This window comes from Festucalex cinctus, chromosome 9 (genome assembly GCF_051991245.1).
Source record: "Festucalex cinctus isolate MCC-2025b chromosome 9, RoL_Fcin_1.0, whole genome shotgun sequence".
In the NCBI taxonomy this organism is placed as follows: Eukaryota; Metazoa; Chordata; class Actinopteri; order Syngnathiformes; family Syngnathidae; genus Festucalex; species Festucalex cinctus.
In genome coordinates this window covers 4451515-4475678 of record NC_135419.1, presented here as the reverse complement: position 1 = coordinate 4475678, position 24164 = coordinate 4451515, and the positions used below count along the sequence as shown (strand labels likewise).

The window sequence follows — 24164 nt, the reverse complement described above, 5'->3', positions numbered from 1 at the left end:
TTTTCCCAACCACTTATAATCTCTATGGTAAGTGTGCTAAGATATGATGATGCAATACATAAAATTGGGAAGTTGGAAATGTCTACCCTGCAGCTAGTAAAAGTGCGCTGGGATGATTTTAGCCTACAGTGGTCACAAAAATAAGAGTATTTGGTAAATTAGGAAATGTGTACCATGTTAAGTTTAAAAAAAAAAAAAAAGTGACATTTTTTCTTTTTAATTTTTCATTTTAATCTGTTCATAATGTACAATAGTGCCCCTTTTTTTGGCATCTGACCTTTTATGTATAAAACGAAATTTGTCATCATGGAAAGGATTCCTTCAAAAGAACGCCAAGAGATTGATTCTTCCTCACAGCTGTTTTATTCGTTCAACATCTCACGTTACAAATACTTCAAATGTATGCAGACAGTTACAAACAAGGTTGGCAGCAAATGAATGACAGATGGTTGTTTTTTGTTTTTTTTTTAACTTCACTTCTACAAACCAGCTATAAAAACTGATGTTGGTATTGTAGCGTAAAATAATCAGGAAGAAAATATAAACATAAGAACTTGCGTATAAATGTGAAATTACTTAATAAAAATCCAAATTATAAATGTGAAATTACTAAATAAAAATCCAAATTATATTAGGTAAAAAAAAAAGTTAATAAATATAACCTTGCCAGCATACAATTAAAAACTATTGAACATCTGCAATCAAGTAATACTAAGTCATATTCAATATTCTTTTTCATCTGAAAATGCAGAGCACAAAACATCAATTAGAAAAACTAGACATCGACAAGTTAAACACATCACCCCAAAAATATAACAAAAATCTGATCCAAATCATATTCATACATTTCAATTGGAAATATAGCAAATGTAATACATTATCAACCTTGTTTATACAATGTTTTCAATCACAGTTGCATGGTAGTAGCAAAATAAGTACGTAAGCACAAAACTAAAGGTTTAAAAATAAATTCATGTATAAATTAGCTTTTTTTGTTTTTAATATATATATTTATATATTTATGTCTCGCAGACATCCCGTATGAGGGAACACAAATGAGGGAACAATAATGTGACTGCATGATTTATGAATTCAATGACTGCGAAGACTTGTTTCTGCAAAGAAAAATAAGTATTGCACATAATGGCTCACAGTTAACTTGCAACATTACATCACATTCAGGTTATGTCCCAAAGCATGCCACATCACAAAAGGGGTCAAGTGATCAAGTCTTCTCGCCTATGTCCTACCGAGTGTCCTCTACATTACAAAAGTGTTGTCAGAGTGTAGATTGCATAAACATGTCTGTGTGAGGAAGGCAGACTCCGTCATGTAAAGAGAGAGGTGATCTTGAAAAGAAAGGAAGGAAGGAAGGAAGGAAGGAGAGCTAGTGCATTACATCGTTAGGTCCTGCATTAACACTAGCCATGTAGTTTCTGTAGTACATAATTATGCATGCCAAGAAGAAGTAGAACTTTCAGGCAGTCCCAGAACGAGGATCTAAATATTCAAACCCACTCAGGTGATCGAAGGATGATTACATGTTGACCAAAGCCAAAACATTTATTTTACTCATAATCATATCAACTACACCTAAGGGTGAAATACCAGAATATATATATATATATATATGTATATATATATGCATTTTCAAGACTATTATCAAAATCTTTTAGAAAGGTCTTGCCATGCCTTAAGATCCCGTAATAATGTTAACCAGGGCAGAGGAGAATCTATGTATACGATTGGCTAATGACAGCCTATTTTGAAGCTCCGGAATCACACCAATACACCAGACAATGTTCAGATTTACCAGCACTTAAATATATAAAAGCTAATTGAGAAAATTATATTAATATCATTCTTTTTTTTTTCTTAAATTAAGTTTACCATAATTGCAGATCTCTTAGTAACAAAGGTACAAAATTATTTTTCACCAAGTGAAAAAAATGAGGTATTGCAAAAGGAGTTCTCCCATCTGTGAAAAATGTGCCTAAAATGACTATTGAAAAAAATATTTAGAAAAGTAGTGCATAATAAATGTATATATGTCCATGACAAAATAATCAGCTATAAAACACTGTACAAAAATCAGCAGGCCATGTATAAAATAATATCTTTATCTCTGTGACAGCAATTTCTAGCTACAACCATATCCAACCACGACACGAGTGAGAGAAGCTCCAATCCAGGTAGAGCGCGCGTGCAGTGGTACACCATGAGGACAGCTCTGGGAGAATGGACCGTGCATGCCCATCGTTTGTACTACATTAGCATGTTAGCTTCCAGTGCTAATATCCCTGACAATATAAAGCGAGCAAATACTACTGCCAATACCTGAGCCACGAAGGGCTGGGCCTTAATGAGCTCAAACTCCAACAAGACTACCGCTACTTCCGACGAGCCCACGTTGGCGTCTGCTCTCGACGGTGCGTTTTCGGCCAATCTTTGGTTTGCCGGTTACAAAGTGTCAACTTGGAAACTCAAACAATTGCAAGCGGTTCAAACGCAGCTTTTGCCAGACGCGGGGGCGGGGGGGAGACTGATGCGTGACGTTGGCCAGTTTCCAAACAAAATTAACATTCCTCCCTCGAGCCAAACACAACTCAAACTTTGGTTAAATGGTACTTACTATCAAATTTTGCACACACACATTTAAAAAAAAAAAAAAAACTCTTCAATGCCGCTTCCATATTCAGTATTCTGATTTAAGGTATAATGATGAACCTCAATTAAATTTCATTACTCTTGACAACAAATGTAAGCAGCTTTGCCAGCTAACACCAAACAAAATTACAGTCAAGTAAGAAAACATCAAAATCCAAATAGAATGCATTCATATGTTCATGCACGCTTGAAGTCAAAACATAAATGGGATCTTACTCTCTTCTTCGCAGTTACTATGTTTAGAGGGCCCAATTTAAAAAAAATATAATATAAATTAAATATTTTTTTTTAACTTAAAAGAAAAGTGCATTAATATTTTTCATATCATGGGTCACCCCATACCCCTTTTCCCATGCTACCCCAATAATCCTAGCTTCTCTCCCTTGCCTTAGTTCCAGCGGAAGGAGATGTGGCGCGGTCGGTCGCCACCTTCCTTCACCAGGGGCTTGTGGAACTCACGGCCGGCCCGGGAGTGGATGGCCGCCCAGCAGTATTCACAGTAGTACTGCAGACAGGTCACGTTGGCGCAGAAGAAAGGTGCAAACTTCCCCCCGCAGCGGGTGCCCTGGCACTCGTCACACAGCTGGTCGTCCAGCACGTATGGCTTCACTTCCACCTGCACGGCACACACGAGTAGTAGCGAGGGATGAAATACAAGGACGGGGACGTGGTGAAATCGTGCACACGACCAAAGAATGTCATTCAACTGAACTCGAGTCATTGCTATAAAAACATCGAACCTACCAAAAGAAATATTACAGATCTCTTCTTTCATCAGGCAAAAAAAATGTATATTTGGATCTGATTCCATTTTGCAGCAATTAGCATTAGAATACAGCTACGTTTCATTGTTATTCACAAATCTGTTTAAAACAGTGGCGAAGAAAGCTCGTTTCAACATGGCCCTGGTTGATCTCTTATACTCTGCTGCCACCTACTGGCAGCTTTTGTAATAACTAACATTGCTTCAACTGTTCTCTTGGGTTTAGAGACTGCAGCAAAACATTCTGTAGGCTCTATCATTAAAAACAAAAAAACGTATAAATACGTCTTTGGGACACTGGTAATATTTAAAATAGAAAATATGTATATGTTTTAGGGAGCAAATGAGTTAACAGTCACTGATTCACCATTTGCAAATGCTTCCGTAGAACACACCAATCGCCTATCCGACAATTTTGTGGTTACGAACGGCACGTTGCGGAAGAATACATCGTCATGTGGTACTTACCATTGTACTTTTTGGATTCTTTTATATTTAGGGACTTAAGTGTTCTTCAAACATGTATTTAATGTACGTTAAAAATACAATTGTTGACCAACTTAAAACAACTTCAAATGGTAACACACGATTGAATTAAGTTAACCCAAAGTGAATATATTAAAGTTAATGTTCATTAAACTTAATATATTCTCTTTGGATTAACTTAATTCAATCGTGTGTTACTATATGAAGTGATTATTATTATTATTATTATTATTATTATTATTATTATTTAAGTTGTTCAACCACTCTTTTTTTTAACCTCTCTTTGAACCCATAGATGATTGCAGTGGACATGACATATTTGTGTGTCTAAACTAATAAAAACATAATTTGGATGATGTCAACACTTCTGGTTCATGATTTGATCCTAGCTAACTAATCACAATTGCAAGTTGATTTGCATGATGCTCATGTTAAAAATGTTACATATAAGCTTGGTAAGTTCACAACGCGTTACAGCCATATTATCCTGGCGTCCACTATAACAAATAAAAACATGAGAACGCCCCCAAAATGTTTCCATGATGTTCTTATGTTGGGGGGAAAAAAATCAGTAAAAATAAATAAATAAATAAAACTTTGCCCAAAAGAAAAAATGTGGGCCTGAAAGGGTTAAAATTAAGTTGGTTCAACAATTCTCTTTTTAGAGTGTAATTATGACTTCACTACTGCGTTACCAGCAGTTAATTATAGACAACACTTGAGGTTACATTGCAGCTGCAAGAAAAGAACTGTGAAGTAAACCACCAATTTGAACACCAGACTGACTTACCCTTTTGTCAATCTCCCCATGCTGCAGTTGAACAAATCTGGCACTGATGGCTGCAATGTAGCTTTGCTGATTGGAGAAAGCCACTCGCCCCGCCCCCTTAGGATATTTCAGTTCAGGGTCTGTATCAATACCAGCATAGCACACTCCGCCATAGAGACGGTCCATGATCATGGCCAGCTCCACTGGAAGGACCGCAACAACACAAGTCAAAGTGGGTCTGACTACAACACTTGGAAGTCATGACCCAAATGTACCTGCACGTAAAGGGCGAGGGACACCTCCGACAAAGATGGTCTTCCGTGGGTCTAATGGCTGAGAGCCATCCATCACAAAGTCACTATCATTTAGGTTCCAGGGTCTGATTTGAACCTGGCATAAGAAATAAAAACAAAGCAGGTTTACATGTCATGTATGAAAGCAGTTTCCCCTTTGGCAATGTGTTTGTTTATCACACTGCAGTCTTTACATAACACGGATGGAACCACAGAGGCAGCAAGCCTCTTACCAGTCCCTCATTCAATATGATTTGTCAAAGGAGGCAGCATAATAAAGTCATGCAGACAAATAATATTTCTTCTTCTATTACCACAACTGTAAAGGGACTCAGTAATATGCTAAAAACTTTTTCAAAATGCCTCTACATAAGAGGTTATTTGTTTTCATTTTTATGTCAAATAGAAGCCCAAAACTTTTTTGGACATTCTTCCATGCTTAAAGTGTGAACCCTAACCCTAAGTAAGACGTTTTGTTTAATATTACCATCAAAAATTGATATCTAAACATCAATTTGGCCGCATACTGAATCAATTTGAGAATTGTGCGTTATAATTTCACGATATATTGCCGAATCAATTTTTTTTTTTTAACACCCCTAGCCGGTACCTATTGGAACTTGTTTCTATCAAGATGTTGCTTTAATATAAGTGTTCAAACTGTGCTAAATGATGCATGAACGCCATCTTGATAAATCACGTGATCGAAGTCTGTGCGTCTGACGTGGGGCTGATCAGATTAAAGGAGCTGGGCATGAAATGGATCACGTCACATGTAAACAGGTCTTCATTCGGAATGATTTCAATCAGCACAACTATAAAGGCTCCGTGTAAACCCGGCTAATGCTGATTCTTATCTGTTCTTACATTTCAGGCTAATAAAGAGCATGAAAACACTTACAGGCTTGTCTTTGATGGTGGGGCTGGAGACACACAGGTAGAGTTTGCCGTCCTCTTGAATGCAGGCATCTATCAGAGCCTGAACGGAGCTCTCATCTTGAAAGAGCAGGAAGGCGTAGCCTTGAAAGGTGTGATGAGAAGAGCAATGGTCATCACAGCGCTGTTGCATCCAAAGTAGAACAAGCGTGTAGCAATGCTCACCTTTTGGTGGGAAATAGGACTTGCTCTCTGCCTTGTGAGGCCAGTCAACAAACAAGTGACCAAAACGACGAAAACTGGCAGTAATTTCATCTGAAACGCAAATATCAAATGTCCAATCAATGTTTATTAAGTGGCATGGAAGACTCTATATAGATGCTCAAAATTAGAGATGGGCATAGAAATCAATTAATCTAATTTAAGATTTAAAAATATGTATATATTTTCCTTACATGTATTTAGTATGGTCCTCTGATTTGTTGGTATCATTTACTATTACATTGAATATGAATGAATAAAAATTCAAAATATACCAATAAAGTGTAAATGTTATTTTGCCATACCTATGATGAAGTTAGAGCATTTTTAAAATCACATTTTCCAAAATGCTCTTGCACTGTCGTGTCTCTTTTAGTAATTTTTGAGCAAGCAATTTTTTTTATGTATTTATTTTCTTTTAAATGTCATTATCATTTGAAACTGCTTTTAAATGTTGTACTTGTAATTAGAGTATGTGAAGCACATTCAGTTATCTTGTGTATGAAATGTGCTAGAAATAAAGTTGGCTTGTCTTAATGCTGTCCAAATGCCCAAAGAAAAGAGTGTAATGACATCCTCTAGTGGTTGTAAAAAATAATTACACTTGGGCCTTGCCCACACGTCTCACAAAACTAAGATATTTTTCTGTGATTTGGCTCGTCATCTATATGAAAGAACAGCTGTACGGCTTAAGAACGATCATTTTAAAAACCTTCGAAGTGAAGAACTGCGAATATTCCGTTTATGTATCTGCATTTAGACATCAATAACTGGGGTTTTGTGTTTCGCAATGTGACAAAATACATTCTTACGCCACATATGCGACCTGTCGGAAACAGTATGGATGCCCTAACAAACGTTTTAGCGCTATGACTTGTACAGGCGTTTTTTTTTTTTTTTTTTTTTTTTACAAGCCAAGATAATTGGGTTTGTAGATGTTGTAGATGTTCCGGTCCTCCAACACACCTGATTCATACAATCTGCTCATCAGCGAACTGTGTACAAGCTTGATAATGATCCTGATCTTTAGAAACAGTTGTATTGGAGGACGCAAACATCTAAACCCTGCAAGACTCCGGCCATCGAGAATCAGGATCGGGGACGCCTGACGGTGTACAAGAACAAAAAGTGAAGAAGGATGCAAAGGACGACATTAAGGACGGTTCTTTTTCTGCCACCTTGCCATTCCACAGGCAGGTTCTTTGTCAATGATGCAGACGTCAGACTGGGACGCACTGACATGTGGTGGTAGAATGATGGAGCCGGAAATTGTGCTTTTGCTGGAATGGCATGAAAATTTACATACGTCCCGGCCCTTTCTACTATCGTTGTCGGAGTTACTGCATCCTTACATTGAAGGGCAGTTTCCTGTCATACGATCACGTCAGTGTTGTCATATGAATATGCTTGAAAACGCACTTATGCGGTTAGGTGTGGATGATTTTTCCCACTAAAAATGAAGTGGCGTGCACTGTACACAAGTTTTTTTTGTTCTAGATGAGGGAACAGGATGTTTTTCTCAAACCCTGCTACATGTTTTTTTTTGGAGTGTCCTTTTTTTTTCAGGTGCCCAAAACATTTTGCAATATAAAGCATGAGCCATGAGAGCAGTTATCACCACAGGCCGGCACAGCCAAGGACGGCCACGGACACACTTCTGCACCAGTTAGCCATTTCAACAGCAAAGAATAAGAAATTATTAGTGCCGCAGGTATGTTTTCCTTTTGATGTCAAACTCTCAAATGGGTTTCTGCGGCTAGCGGCTGACATTTCCACCTACGAAAACAGTCACGGATGTTCAGCCCGCTTGAGGGGCTGTGAGTTATTAGTAATCATCAGTGAGTGTTCCTGCTGTGGAGTGATATGAAACGATAAATTTGGTGCAGTGTTTCATCAAAAACGCTGTGGAATCAAATATGACAGTGGTGGAAAAAAAAAAAAAAACGAATAAACATCCACTGAGACTGGTTTCCATAACTTTTGCCATTTGTAACAGACATTAAACAACATGTTGGAATGAAAGTATGGCTTTTTTTGTGTGTGTTTTTAAACCTAGGTACTGTATAATTCCCTGATCCCACTACTTTGTTATTGAATATTTCTTTTTTTCTTTTTTTTTTAACTAAGCAGTCTTGGAAACATGAACATTTTCCCATACGATAGTTTCCACATTCCATACTTTTCCAGACCTGAAAATGTATTACATACATTTTCCATACTTGCGTAGGAAACCTTCACTAGCTTAATGTCTTTCGGATGATGGCAGTCGCTGTACCTTCGTCTATGTCTGGGGGCAGCCCTCCTACAAACACTTTGCGAGAGTAGCGCTCTATGCGCTCCCCGTTGAGGTGAGGGAAACAGTGCGCTGAGCCAAGTCCACCGAGGCCCTGCTCAGTGGTCTCATCCTCCCCGAAAGAGCGCTCATCCTCCATGGGGAACAGAGAGGAATGACCTACAAGAGGATTAAAAAAATAAATAAATAAAAAATACACTGGTCATTGGTCAACAGCAAATTTAAAATCAGATGATTTTGTGTGTCACCGACTGCATTTTTGACACTGATTTCAAAAATGCCTTTACTTTATTCCCTAGCACATTAGGATTTTGACATATTTTCATTTTTTATTTTTAACTTTGACCAATAAAAGCTTGAACAAGCAAGTATTTAACAAGCATTATAATTTATACATTATGATGGTTCAGAAAACATTCCATGTGTTTCCGCACACCTAATCTATAATTCATAAATACTACTAAACATACTACTATATTTATATTACTGTAATTATATTATCATTGCTACCATGATGAAAACCTGATGCGCTAGAGAAAAAACAAGGACAGATTCAGAATAAGCGCAGAAAAATTCATCTAGAAATGTTTACTAAAATTTAGTAAAAATTTGCTGACCAGTGATATTAAGGAAATGGTGAAGAAAGCTAGAGCATAATTATATGAAGGCAAACTTAAATGCAAAAATGGGGCCACAATGCGGATATCCTACAAGACAGAACATTCAATTTGTTATTCATTATTTACAGTGGTGGCTGAACTGATTTTTGTCTTTCCAAGCACATTACAAGATTTACCTCGTCTTCTGCCATAGCTTCTCGCTGCGTGCAAAACAGAACAAAAACCTTCACATAGTTCTGCTGTTAAATGCAAACAGCTGCTTCAAATTAATCATGCTGGTTGCTAAATACAGAAAATGCATCAATGAAACAAAGGCATCAAAGTTTTTAACTTTAGGGACTTATTCTGTTGCACTGTATCACGTATCAATTTCAGTTATGCCATGGTGCTTTTTATGCATGTAATTTACATACCATTCATAGGCAGAGGCCCGTCTCCGCCCTGGTGAGAGAAGCCGAAGCGTCCTACCGTGAATGACAAAACAGGAAAGCCTTCAAACCATGTTGCTAACTGGAATTACCTCATTTCCGTCAAGGATTATTTGCAGCCAAATAGTTTGAGTAAAATTTGTGCTTACAATGAATTCAGTTACAGTTAGTTCAGACAAATTAAATAGTGTCTTATTTCAAACATTTATTCTTACATGTGCAAATGTACAAGTGCACGACACTACTACCACTGAACAGGAATGGTTTTTCACTATGGTATAAGTCATCCTGTCATCTAATTATTAAGCCTAATTATTTAAATAAATTACTGCATAACACTTTATTCAATATGCCAATTACCGTGCCAAAGATAATTTATTGCTTTCTGTGTAATTTTGGGCTGCTGAGCTTAAATAAAATAAAATAAAAAAAATAAAATAAAATAAAGACAATTCTTTGAATTGTCTGGTTTTTGAGATAGTTATTTTTGACAATGAATTGATCATTTATGTGCTTTCAGCTTTGACAGTTTACAAAATGCACTTTTATCATTAATAAAAAAAAATAGCTGGCGATAAAAAGAGGTCACTATATTGTTAAATAAAATAAAATAAAAGCTCATACAGCTTTTGTACATTACAGCATATAAACAACCTACAAACTCTACTAACACTTAATATTTAATACTTACTTGCTAATGCACATACACATTGAAACAAAAACTAGCCACCTGAGGGTGCTAGAACTGCACAAATGGAAATCAACCTGACTTTTTTTTTAACAGATGTGCTGCTTTTAATATCGTGACATGACGACGACTATATATTGTGGCAGTTTTATTGTTCTGATATCACGACATTACTGTTATCGGTACGTCCCAAGTCGCATATGGGCAAAAATAATAATATATTTTTATTTTTTTTTTTATTCAATTGGGCTTGGGTAGCAGTGTGAAATTGCCTATATTAACAATTAGACTACTTCTTTAAACAATCATATTTCACAATTGCTTTAAAGGGCAATGATGCACCAGTAGTTGCCATCCTTTGGTTGGTTGGTCAGAGCAAGCTAAGTTCGACTAAAAAAAAAACATCTATAGTAATCCGTCTAAATTAATACATTGTGGCTCAAGTTGTGCCCAAGTCCCCTTCACAGTTTAGAAGTCAGCTGACAATTTGAATATCTTACCGTGTGAACCAGTCCTAAAAAGCTGGGTTTGTCAGTGGGTGTTCACACAATAAATAAAATGCACAGCACAAAATAATGTACAAAGCAAAATCAACATTTTCCAATTTTTTTTCTCTGCTGTGTGTTAATTGCATGCTATGCGGAAACACCCAATAGCTTCTGACTGTCATATAAGGCTGTATTTATTTATAGCCAGTGGCAACAGAGCTCATCCTCACTATTATTACTGTGGGAACTAACCTTTCAAGGAATCTTGTTCAGCCCTCATAATGTCGATCAGGGAGTTCTCCAGAGAGTGCATGTTGAAACCATCAAAGGAGCGGGTTCTCTCCTGCTGAAAGAGAGAAGGAAAACAATTAGCCTCCTCACAGCTCTCCCATCACCATCTGAGGCAGAGACAGTCCTGACATAACTAGCTAGTGATGCTAGTGATGCCAGGCTAATAGGGCTAGCTAATGGACCTATTACAGTAAAGACTGAGGGGGAAGTAGTATGACACAAAACAAAATGCTAGCATTTGAAAGGGTAATTCTGAAAACATGATGGGCATGCTGTGCCATCTACGAATCTTTAAAGCAAACCTTTCAGTATAATATACCTTCTGAAATGAAGGCAACGGCAAGCCACCAGGGGATAAGAGTAAGTCTTTCAAGTGAAAGGATGTTTATGACTGTCATATATCCTGTTTTGCTCAATGGCTCATTTGTTGCAATTGGTGCTGAGCACAGCACTCAATAGCATTAGCATTATAGGTTTCATTACTTATCAACTTATTACTGACAACTAATAGGTACTCCAATGCAAGACTTGGCAAACAATTGAAGAAAATGAACAGAAATATTGAAACAGCCTCACCTGAAAAGGGTAGACACTATCACTGCGGTTCACAGTATCCTCTACCCAACCCTTGTGATTGAAGCCAGAGCTATTTCGGGGAAACTTTTGGGAAGGAACCTGGGGAACAGTAAGAATTTCATCTAGAGACAAACACTATTTTGCATTAATAGTAGCAGATATGAAGATACAGTAGAACCTTAATTTTAATCAAGCACATCCTTCTTCAACTCAACATTATTTATATGGTGCTTTGCTTTCACAACAACTGCAGCTGTAACAAAGCACTTTACAGGACGTGACAAAACGATACGATGACACACCAAGAAAATATTTTTCTCCATTTCTACATAGACTTTGTTGTTTGAAGCGGTGATAGATGAAAGAGGAGCGAGGCAAAGTCTCCCTTCACTTGTGGATCAGAAATGTCACAGCACAGCATGCATAAATTGTCTCACGACTGCTACAAGCTAAGTTGAAAAGTAAATAAGCAACTGTCGCAGCCGTTGGTGCGTTATGAAGCTTACACAAATATTATTCAAACGAGAGGATAGTTACTAATGACTAGCAATACAACGACCACAGTAGCTCATCAAAAAAAATATATTTACCAATGTAAAACATGACGCCAGCCTGTTTTCCATGTCTCCATCAGCTAACACAGGTGATTCAAATGATCAGCTAATCAACAAGCTCTGGAGAAGCCTGATAATGATCCTCACCTGCGTTAGCTGAGGGAGACATGGAAAACAGGCTGGATAGGGGTCCCCGAGGACCAGGGTTGAGAATCACTGAGCGAAGCTAAAAACCACTCCCTAGTTACGATGCATACGACATGCGGACCTTTGTGCCGGAGAGGGTCACATATTAATTAAATCAATAGTGTTTTTTTTTGTTTTTTTTATTAAATTAATTATTAGTTCACCACTAGATGACGATAAAGATTATACACTGTGACTTTAACTCGCTGCCAAGATTGGGAGGGACACAGGGAGCCTACAATGTTGAGCATTTTCCTGATATTCTAATTTTGTGAAACACTGGATTTGGATTAGTTATTTTTGTGTTCTTCTACCATCGTCAATAGTTGAAATAAATAAAAGGCTTGAAATATTATTTTGGGTGTGGTGAACTAATGTAAAGAACATGTGAATGTAAAGAATATTTTTGGCTTGACTTCCCCCTTAAACAAACATTCAATTCCTAAAATGGGATACAGTCTTCAGGGAACGCAACACAAAACTAGTGTTCCTACAGAGCCAGCAGACTGATGCCCAACTTATAATTTCCTATAAAATGCTATTAGGCGACAGTAGCCTATTGCTGTGTTCCTCCTCTCCTTCATGTGACTTGACAGTTGGTCTGAAATTATGAGTAGTGTTCCTTTGGTGCAAGTTGTATAAGTAAGTATTGTTTTGTACCTTTTACCCTTCAGTGACAGTTGAATATGTTAGTTATTTCTAAATTTAAAAAAATAATAATAATAATTAAAAAATTAAAGCCCGATGGCAACAGTGAAATTAATTCATTCAATCTCCATTAATTACTATGAAGAAAAAAAAATAAAAAATCAACTTCAACAACGACGTTTCCACGGTACAGAGGAATGAGCTTTTTGATGAGTCGTGACATTTGCACCTACCTGACTGTTAGGGAAGGACTTCTTCAGCGGAGAGATGGAGTTAAGGCCAGTCATTCCGCCACCTACACCACGTCGGTACTCTCTAACCCCATGTGTGCCGCCCCAGCCTCCATACCCGCCGGGGCTCCAGGTGGTTGATGTGGGCGTGGAAGGGCTCTGGTAGCTTCCCCAGGGTGAAGGGTGTTTGCTCTGAGCAGGAGTGAGATGGGGCATCTGGGGGAAGCCTCCGGTCCGATGAGCGTGCGGAGGGAAGGGGGGCTGGGGAGGATGAGGGCTTGCCGGGGAGCGCCGGTGCTGCGGGGGAACCCCCTGTCCATGAGGGTGATAGGGTTGGGGGTGAGCTGCGGGAGGATGGTGCTGAGAGACTGGTCCGATCTGCGGAGAAAAATTCCCACCTGCACCAAAGCCAGGCCCGGCATGGTGGGAGAAGCTCTGGAACAGCAGGGGAGGTGCGTTGCCATTGGAACCAGCAGGACCAAAGAAGCCCCCAACATCATCACCTACCACTGGAGACTGGGTAGAAGGAACAGCCGGGGACCAGTTGTTGAAGCTCGTCAGTGAGGAAGTGGGGGACTGTGTGCACCCTGTACCCATTCCCAGGGTCTCCTGGTAGTCAAAACCACTCAGCACTGGTGACTCCATCCTTAGCTTCTCCTTCCCACCACTGCTCTCCAGAGAACCTTTCTCCATCAAGTTGTCTTCGGGAAGAGCTCCCTCCAGCTCTCCTAAGGTGGCGCTGGCCTCCTGCTGGCCTGGAGAGAGGGCCTGAGGCTGGGCCTGGACCTGAGACTTTTCCTGCATTTCCTGGAGGTCTAAAGCCTTAGACTTGTCCGACTCCAGAATCTCATCTTGCATGTTACTGTGTTGGGCTACTGTTGGGAAGAGCCAAGGGCTGCCCCCATTGGTGGAGCAGGTGTTGTTCACGAAGGAGGGGGGGCTCGGAGGGTTGGAGGGGTGGTGAGGGTGCTGGGGTTGCAGGTGAGGCGGGATCCTTACAGGGAAAGCAGGTTTGTTACCACTGCTGTTCTTCACCAGAACTCCAAACCCGTAGTCCCCCATTTAGGACACCCAGTAAATATTCAGTAGGTTTTGGGCTTTCACCGACTTTTTTTTTTTTTTTTTTTTTTTTTTAACCCTGAAAAAGAGAGGCACAAATTGATTAAAAGGATGACAAATCTCACTTCAAGGTAAACCTTGAATGCTGTCTGGTTATGAAAAAAAAATACATTCAAGTAAATATGGCAGTGGATGAAATGCAAGACACGTCTCTCCAGGATTATAATGGTGGTAAGCGAGCAAGGAAAACACCCAACAGAATCAGCATAGGCAAAAACTAAACGGCCGGTTTGACGCCTACAAAGGTCGTTGCGCAGCTAGCAGCAAAGCTAACATCGGCTACACCACCTTGCATGTGTCCTTTTCATCATGCACACGCACCAGGCTATTTTAAAGCATCTCTGAACATTACTGTGCATTTGTGACGGACCCGGCCAGCGCCGAGGTCGGCCACAGCGTGGACACATACCGAGAAATCCTCCTTTCTAAGCAATGACCTCCTCACACGTAGCCATTTAAATACAGCAAAATGTTGATGACGTCTGTCGTCGGTTCTCAATGTAGGGTAGTTCTTTTCCCGGAGCCGCTATGCTAGCATAAGGGACGATGGAACGCTAGCATAATTGCACAGCAGCTGGTGGACATTAAAGCGCTTTCTGCGGATAACAACGTCAAACGAAACGAACGAACGTACGCGACACCATAACGGACGAGAGCTCGGTGGAAATTTCCAGGGGGGTGACAAGTTGGAAATGGAGCTTGGCTCTTTAAACGACCTCGTCAATTTCGTGCCCTGTATGTTCAATGTCACACAGCAAAGCCATCAAAATTTCACCTCGAAACAACGCATCGCAATCCCATCCGCTGCTCTGAGGCAGGGAGAATTAACGTCAATCGGTAGCAACTCGGTCGTAACTACCTTCAGTTCGGCGTCATGACCTTATCGTTTTGATGTTGCCATATTTCAGTGTTTTTCCTTTTTCTGCATTTCCCAGACGGCCGGTGTAAATGGTTTCTCCTTTCATCGAGATGACAGCTGAGCCAGTCGGCGGACACTTCCGACTACAGGCCCCGCCCCGAGTAGTACCAGGGAGTCAATGAGCGTCAAGATTTCCACATAGTCCCGCCCAGTCGAGTCCTCGTCTTCCATTTGATTGGATAATGCTTGTGCAGCCGCGCCTATAGCACGCCTTTATTCAACGAATGGCACATGTTCTCCTCCCAAATAAGGATGCATTGAAATCAATGGGAGGAGTTGTTGTGGAACACTTTAGTATAATCAATTGTAGATATCCTTCCATGTTGTTCAAAGGCCTTTTTGTAAAATTGGGTCGTTTCAAAGTTAGGTAAATTTATTTAAATGTTTAAACAGCAGCCATTTTATGAAAAAGAAATGCAGCGGGCACAATCTGATGAGACGCGTTTTCTCTCTGAGCATCTGCTGTCAGATCAGCATAGTCACCACCTCAAAGAATTACTACCAGAACGGTCTTACTGCTATTTCTCCCTTATTTTCCACAAGTAGAACATTTCTACAAGGAGAAAAGTATACGTGAATAGATGTTGCATTTTTCACTCTCACTCTACCAGAGATCTTCAACTGAGGGCCTGCATTATACATGAGTCAAGTGGGAGTTAGGTGACTTATGTTAAACCTGTCCAACCAAAACAAGCTTCTTTCACCAATTCCAGCGAGTTTGATTGATGGTGGCTATTCTGAACAAATTTGAATGACTTTGCAATTTTGCAACAATGCTTTGAATGTTGATCTGGCGTAGAAGACAAAAGTAAATTCTCTATATACAAACTTCCATATGACATTATTTTAATATAGTATGATGTTTTTTTCCAGCTATAGTGTGTTTACCATTTGCAATATCAGACTCACCCCCTCATTTGTATACTCACACTCAACACCCAACCCGTTCTCATGTGCTGCAGGGCCTGTTGGGGTGGTTTAACAACACATCCTGGTTTGAGCTTATGATTACTTTTAAGAATTAAGATGGAGGTCCAGGTGCTTCCTGGTTTAATATTCACAGTCGAACATATAAAGTGTTTTACCTGGATCTTTATCTGAATCAGATTTTGAACGTATGGCTAATGCATTTATAGTCCACTCCTATCCAAGTTGCCCTTGTTTTGTAAAAACTGAGCTGGGCTGCTAAGGCTAAACAGTTAGTATTGAAATGGAATGCAATGTTTATTACATATTTTGGTTCCATCAAATAATTTATTTCCAGGCTTAAAATGGGAACATTTGCATCCAATCATTCCTGACTGATCTTAAATGATTAATTCGTCTTGGCACCAAGTCATTCATATATTTATTAGCTCCCACAGAGATGGTCACCATGCAGCCACGATGGTTATCTCAGGTTTCTCAGTTCAGAGGACACTTTCTGTGTTCTCTGCACTTCTCAGTATTGATAAAGCTCAGTTGCCATATCAACCAGTGAGTGTAGTGGATTCGAGTCCAGCAAGCAAGGGGTCAACACTCGCACAGGCTAGTGTTGCAGCTACAAGCAAGCAGCATGTGTAACAGTACTATTTGGTCTATGTACCATACATGGAAATAGAAAATAATTCTATATTCGCAATAATAACTAATTTAGTTCTTTGCTCCTTGGAAATGCTTTGCTAGGGGGGCCTTTACATCCAATTGCTACTTCTTGCGGGTCTTGCCAATCTATTGGTTGGAGACTGGACCACTTATATGGACGTAAAGAATATTTTCAGTCTTCAAAAAGTCTTGAGTTAGTTCTCACAATTCTGATTATGTTCACTGAACAGTGGTACTGCTGACAGAACAATTTCGAGGTGTACAATATATGGCTATGCTCCTCTGCTCACAGGACGCTTCAAGTGCAAATATATAATTACCTGAAAGCAAATCCAAGACATTTTGAAGGCCAATACACTGAACATGCATCAACGGTCAGTAGTCTGATCTGACTTCAATAAAACTCGGGTTTCACAAACTGATGATAGATGGTGAAGGCAGTGACACCCACAAACAGACTGCAGCGACTCAGAGTAAGTGCAATGAAGACCTAGAGTAGGATGACGTCTTAATTTGGTGGCTGACACTCCACTCCAAACGTCAGGCAATTATTGACTAGAATGGATAAACAGTATTTAAAACAGCTTAACAATTGAAGCTTGAGCTTTAAATGCCCTCCATGAAACATTTGATAAATGTCTCCACCCAGTGGTCGTTTTGTATCACCGCATCCTCTTCAAGTCATGACGCTTTGACTCAGAGTAAATCAGATGGAGGATACGCCATAAAATAAAACTATGGTATTGTGCCATTAGATGCGGTCTTCCTACATCGTCAAGTTTGTAGCCACTGCAAATCTGACACTAGTAAATTATCCCCATATACATGATGACTTCATAGCAGGTGCATCTATAAAATTACAGTTTTGGGTTAAATTTTCATGCAATTACATTCTCTTGCGGATATTTCTATTAAAAAATAAAATCAATCAATAAATAAATATACAAACAATCATTGTGAACTTAACCCTGAGTTGATGATGTCAATGTTTTGACGCTTCGGTAGATAGCCATTTCCATTTCCACTTTAAAACTTTAAACACGGGCTGCATTTCACTGCCAAAAGAAGTGACGGCTAGTAAGATGAGAGCATGGTGTCTTTTAACATGTGTGGACACCCGAGACGATGAAAGCTCTCTGCTAAACTGATTTTATTACCGCCAATACATTTGCACTGCTACCGCTGCATAACTGCTGTAAAAACTGGGATAAAACTACACAAGCACTGTTTGCTATACGAAACAAAGATATAAACATTTTAATGATGGCATGATATGACCTCCTGAATGTCAAAAAAAATGTGCATTGATTGGGTCATAAGCTTAAACTGTGAAGGAAAACTTCTAAACCATGTCATGTAGAGAACATGAAATACATCATTGGATAATGATAGAAGGAACATGTTAGTTTATTGTTCTCCATACACATAAAAGAAAAGCCACTACATTAAACAGAATGTCACGGTACACATATACAGTACATATTCAATAAAAATAGCTTATGTCTCCTCCAAATTCTGTAACAGGATGGGAAAAAAAAAAGTTTTAAAAATGGAGATTGTAATGATTTCAAAATTACAGGGTTATATATTAAACAAAAAAATGAAATTTGTGTTGATTGTATACTGCCATTGTGCTTTGAAGTGTGGTGTTACATGCATCTAAACTTCATTTCTACTGCAAAAGCACGGCTGGCCTTAAAAGGTCAACAGCCTGTGTCGATGATCTGAGAGAAGTATCTCAAGGAAGGGGGGGGGGGGGGGGGGGGGGTCTTTCTCTCCTGCTTCTTCCTACACAGGCATGTCTCTTGGAGTTGCTGGATCTTGGCTGAGGCCCAGAGGAATGCTCTCGTGGCCTCTGTAAATATAACATTTATAATAACATACCCCATGTGTGGACGTAACGCACTTCCTGGGTCCTTGCTGTATCGCCTGCAGCTTAAACAGACGGAAGAACGGGCCCCCGCATCGCTACAGACCTTGTTGAGCACACACGGTGCTATAGATGATGCTCGGTCAAATTAAACATCCCGTAGAATGCGATCTGTTCAGAGGGACTGTTGATAAACGTGGCTTGTTCTCAAACTTTCAGCAGTCCAACAAAAGCGGACAAAAGTGCAACAGCAAAGACATTTGTGGCTCAACATCATCATAAAAACAGAACGTTCAATCACCTCACTTAACACGCTGATGCGCCTTCCATTGCGTGTTTGTTCACCTGTGAGATGCAATCGTGCAAATGGCAAACAAGCATGGAGAGAGAATGTTTCAACATTTGCCAGTGCACAGGAACAGCTTTGAATGTGACATTTCTGTTCTGTTCAATGAATGACGTGCCTTTTACTACACATCTAAATTAAACATTGTAGCTTATTCCTCCTGTCTGCACTGTTAACCAGCCAACAATTAACAGTTTTGGGTGACACGCGAAACCAAATTTATGTTTTCAAAGATAACTTTTCTGTCGGCGTCATGGCTGTAATAATGCATTACAATTAATATGTGCCAGAACTGGACTTCAAACCTGTACACTTGGTATTCCACTATCAAGTATCTATATAATCACAATCCATATTTCCACTTGCAAACAAGACTGTGTATGTTACATATCTACAGAACAATGTGCGATAGGTGCAATACTGTGAAGAAAACACTGTACTCTACCTAAAACGCATCATAACTATCCTAGATGTTACTATATTTATACATGTTCATATAAATATAGATATTTTTTTCCCTATTTACATTTTAATATTTCAACATTGCATAAAGAAAATAAATAATAAAAATACAGTCAAATCTTACAGTAAGTATGATTAGAGAAATGCTAGATTAGAGCAAAAACAGTCCTAAAAATAGAAATCATCACGGTAATAACAATCATTATTCATTTAAAAAAAAAAAAAAAAAAATGTGGCCTAGAGTCAGGCGTAACAATACATGCTATGCCACAATTACCCTGCAAGTTTGCCATGTGGGACTGCTGGAATGACTGGAGAAGGTGGGGGGGGAAAAACAAAAAACAAAAAGACAGAAAAGGGTTTTGTTTACCCCTTGCTCAGTGTGTGTATGTGTTGTGTTCATGCAAAAATGTCCAAGTGTGCTATTAAATGGTGTTAAGGGTTATCAGTGTTGTAATCTTCTGCATTTTCACCTCCTAATGTCACTGGCCTCGGGTTCTTCCTGCTCCACTGCCACGCCGGCATCTGGACCCTGGCGGCGCAGTCCCTGATTGCGACCGCGGGGGTGCGCCTGGAACCCAGCCTTGCCGGCTTTGTCCCTGTCACCGTGGCGCACGTGGCGAGGGTGCTCAGGCTGAGGGTGGGGCGGCGAGGGGCGGCGCTGGTCGGCAGCCGAGGGCGAGGGCGTCAGGGAGGAGCAGAGGCTGAGGCTGTCGCACAAAGCTCCCCAGTTCTGCTCGCACTGAAGCCGGACACTGCGAGTTAATGCCTCCTTCACCTCCTCGCCGCAACCCAGCAGAATATTCACCAGCTCCACATAAGGACTAGGCAGAAAGACACCAATAAATTACATCATGTTTGGACAAATAAAGGTCAAATACTTTGACTAAACAAGGATAAATGGCAAAAAGATAACCCAGAAAGGTCAGGCTTTATTTCGAAACACGCCGTCCAGTTCCTTACCCTTTAGGGAAGAGATCTTGGAAATGGATCATCTCCACCATGACGGCTACATTCTCCTTAGCAGCTGAGCACAGATTGTGTTTGACATAACACTCTCTCTGAAGCTGGAACACCATCTCCTTAATGGAAACGCACTTCCTACTGATGCAGCTAAACTTGTGTCGGAGCCCGTGAGCCATACATTTCAGGGCATCCTTGATGAAGGATTTCCCCTGGAAAGAAAAACACATACAGGAATGCAAATAATGGCGCGACAAAGCCCTTTCGCATTAAAAATGTTATGGAATAAAGCATTTTGGCATTCTGCAATTCTCTATCCACATGAATATTCGATTAGAGACTGGTAAACAAATGTCAGAGTAATGCGTGGCGCTCCGAATGGCGAAAAAGCCACTTGTGGAATTATTACAATGACAACAACGATGAATCGGCAAAAGGAGAATCACATGGACTAATAGATCATAATTAAAATTAAAAAAAATTTAACAACCCCCCCCCCCAAAAAAAATTCTTCTTCTTCAAAAAATAATACTGACAAACGTTCATTATGTTTTTCACAGAAAAGGGGGATGATGGTGATGGTCAGGTGTATCCTGGAATTAAAAAAATAAATAAATAAAAAATACTCAAAATATAAAAAAAAAATATATACATATATTGAAAAAACTCGGGGCGGCATGGTGGTAGAATGGTTAGCACGTCCGCCTCCCAGTTCTGAGGACTCCGGTTCGAGTCCAGGCTCCAGCCTTCCTGGGTGGAGTTTGCATGTTCTCCCCGTGCCTGCGTGGGTCTTCTCCGGGTACTCCGGTCTCCTCCCACATTCCAAAGACATGCATGGCAGGTTAATTGGGCGCACCGAATTGTCCCTAAGTGTGCTTGTGTGTGTGGATGGTTGTTTATCTCTGTGTGCCCTGGGAACTGGGCAACCAGTCCAGTGCACCCCGCCTACTGCCCAGAGCCAGCTGAGATAGGCTCCAGCACCCCCCGCGACCCTTGTGAGGAATAAGCTGTCAACAAAATGGATGGATGGATGGATGGATGGATGAAAAAACTCGAATATAACATATATAATATATGCAAATATGCTAGTGTGCAGGGGTCAACTGTAGTTTTAAGTTGTAATATCACCCTTCACCACTAGATGGCTTTCATGGCTTACAGGTCTTATATTGCCCTACTACAACGAAGTACAAGCAGACCGAATATTTTATGCAGATTTGGAATGATATGCAGGACAAACGTAATATCTCAATAATATGATTTTGAGTGAGTTGATTTTTCTGGAAAAAAAAAAAATGCACAAAATTAGATGGTTTGCTGTTCAGCAGTTTCGTGCCGCCCTTGAAAGGTAATTTTTATGCAAGACAACCCTTTGCACAAGCTAGGGAAAAACAAAACAAAACAATAGTTGATATAAAAATGTGACGTACGGAGATAATGAGGCACAATGTGACAAGTCAAAAAATGTGAGCCTGCTTGAGACTCATAACTGTACCTATGTGCATCAACTTAGCAATTAGGAGAGGTGATACCACAATTACATATTTACAAGAGCTATCCCCTTTTAGAGGCATCCACAAACAGAAATAAACAAATCTATTCGCAGATGAGCCTGGGGCAGCGAGTCAGCATTAAGGAATGTTGCCCTCTGGTTATACAATTCTAGCAAACAGTCCGGTAATACCTGAGAGTCAAATTTGCCAGCGTTATGCAGGAACGTCATGCAGATCTCCTGTAACCCTCGTATCTCGCAGGAGTTGTTCTCAAAGCACTCAAACACGCCGCAGCCGACGTCGCCCGCGCTCACCAAACAGTGCTGGATCTCAGCTGGAATAAAAAGAGCAGATGAAGTTGCTGGAAACATCACATACAAATATTTACGCAAATGTTAGTGCTTAGCCTGAGAGAGGGGGGGTAAGGTCTAATTTCCCTTGGTGGTTGAAATGATTGCACCACAGTCATATCTGCAATGCCTTGAATTGAGCATTGGTATGGTGCATTGCAGATGCAGGCTTCTTTTCTTCTGGTGTACTCCACTGTGCAATCATTTCAATTTCCTGAATGTGCAATAAAACCACAATATTGACAACTGTAACCAGGAGAAAACTTTGCGAATATTGGCAACTGGTTGTCACTTTACTGTCTCACTACGCTAATGAATGGCAGAGACAAACCACAGAAATACAGAATGCAAACTGTTGAAAGTCGTTTGGGTTCTGCATCACACCTGTTGGAGTAAAGCGTCATCACGATCGCTCGAAGCTTTGCTTTGAGTGCAAAGTCACCACACAAGCCTCCTGGTTTGTAGGCCTTAGTTGAGCTTAAGTGCGCAGGAAAAGTGAGCCGCTGACGGCAGTGCTTGTTTTGGCATCAGGGGAATGTGCTTGGATCTTACGAGCTTGGCCGCAGCGTGCATTGAGTTACACACTGCTGATGCAGGAGTGGGTGGAGGTGTGGGGGGGCTCCGCTATTAAACCTGCTGTGAAGTTGATAATTTTCATCAAAGAAATTGGCCTATAATACTTGCACCAGTAAGTTTGAGTGACTGGGGTAGCATTCATTAGTCATACCATGTACAGGTGCAAGATTATAAGAAAAGCAATGATGGAGTCGCACCGTTTTTGACGCACAGGAAGTGCGTTTTTTGTTTGTACACATTACCAATTACCTTAGGTTAGTGATTCACAACCAAAATGCATATGAGAGCTCAACGGGAAATGAACAAATGTAAAATTATTTATTTACCACAAATAATGTGCAAGTAATGCTTTGTTTATCCTTCTATGCCAGCAACTTATAAAATTTAAATAATCTTCCACTAGATGGCAGGAGGTACATAAGTGTATACCTACAACTGTTCATGACATTTTTGTTGGTGTGCTGTGAGGATTTGATTTTATTATGTAAAATCCCTGCCTTGGCTCAATGTTGGGAAACATTTGCCTTAGACCAAACTATTAATAGTTACCCAACATATTAGATTCATGTCCAGGATTATTAGACATCAAGATAGTGTATGTCTTGTGCCTAGATTACACATTACAGTTTAAAGCAGTAAACGTTCAAACATGGAGCCGACTCCAACATTCCGCCATACACGCACACGAACGTGCAAGAACGCACGTGTCCCACTTGCCCCACACAATTGTGCTGTAGTGCTAACCTGTGTTTTGCAGCGAGAGGCGTCCTTTGGGGATGACAGGTTTCTCCGGCGGAGTGTCGTAAATGTCGATATTATCCGAGCCGACCACTTGCTCCAGTACCGAGAGAACCAGCAGCGCTACGGTCACTTTAAAAAACATCGCGTCTCAAAGATCCGCCAGTCTATGTGGAAACCGTGCCCGGATGGCGCGTGACGGCTCGCCTCGGATTTGTGAACCGCGCGGCTGCGGCTCGGCGTCGAAGTGAATGCATGCGCCGCCGTGGATGCTGCCTATATCTCTCAGAGTCGCGGGTGTCAATTTGGATGAAGGAGTTAAGCAGGTGTTGTCGCTCGGCACCTCTCAGCCAATCAGAGACCCGACATCCAAGTCCGTCGTTTTCAAGGGGGCGTGGCCAGAGAAACTACCCCCTTCCGCCACACCACCGTTTTCACACAAAACTGTGGAGCTATTATAGAAATGTTCAACACTGAACTGGCATTGGTGGCTCTTGGATGAGTTAGCAGCGTTTGGAGTGGAATGCCAGTGAGCCCAAAGCAACATTTACAACCTCAGATGACTTGCATTTACGATACAGTGCATGTTGTGTTCTTGAATGCATCAAGCTGGACAAAGAATTAGGC

General features: G+C 40.3%; 2 protein-coding genes across 6 annotated transcripts; both read right to left on the bottom strand.

Moving 5' to 3' along the window:
* Positions 1-344: 344 nt before the first annotated feature.
* On the bottom strand, positions 345-15224 carry LOC144025578 (cytoplasmic polyadenylation element-binding protein 4-like). Of its 5 annotated transcripts, none has more exons than XM_077531786.1 (12): positions 15096-15224; positions 13121-14255; positions 11500-11583; positions 10885-10978; positions 9442-9492; positions 9205-9228; positions 8391-8567; positions 6080-6169; positions 5880-5998; positions 4961-5075; positions 4707-4888; positions 345-3283 (listed from the first exon to the last, which is right to left on the bottom strand). In XM_077531786.1, the coding sequence occupies exons 2-12, from the start codon at positions 14177-14179 to the stop codon at positions 3056-3058; spliced, it is 2223 nt and encodes a 740-aa protein (XP_077387912.1). In that variant the 5' UTR covers positions 14180-14255; positions 15096-15224; the 3' UTR covers positions 345-3055. The 5 variants fall into 5 exon arrangements, with proteins under 5 accessions (XP_077387912.1, XP_077387914.1, XP_077387911.1 ...); XM_077531788.1 differs by having other exon boundaries at positions 10885-10975; XM_077531785.1 differs by having other exon boundaries at positions 10885-10975; positions 11500-11598; positions 15096-15223.
* Positions 15225-18122: 2898 nt separating this feature from the next.
* stc2a (stanniocalcin 2a) lies at positions 18123-23842 on the bottom strand. The gene is made up of 4 exons (XM_077532776.1): positions 23544-23842; positions 22065-22207; positions 20381-20592; positions 18123-20241 (listed from the first exon to the last, which is right to left on the bottom strand). Exons 1-4 carry the CDS (start codon positions 23680-23682, stop codon positions 19887-19889), a joined length of 849 nt encoding a protein of 282 aa, XP_077388902.1. The 5' UTR covers positions 23683-23842; the 3' UTR covers positions 18123-19886.
* Between the last annotated feature and the right edge of the window lie 322 nt (positions 23843-24164).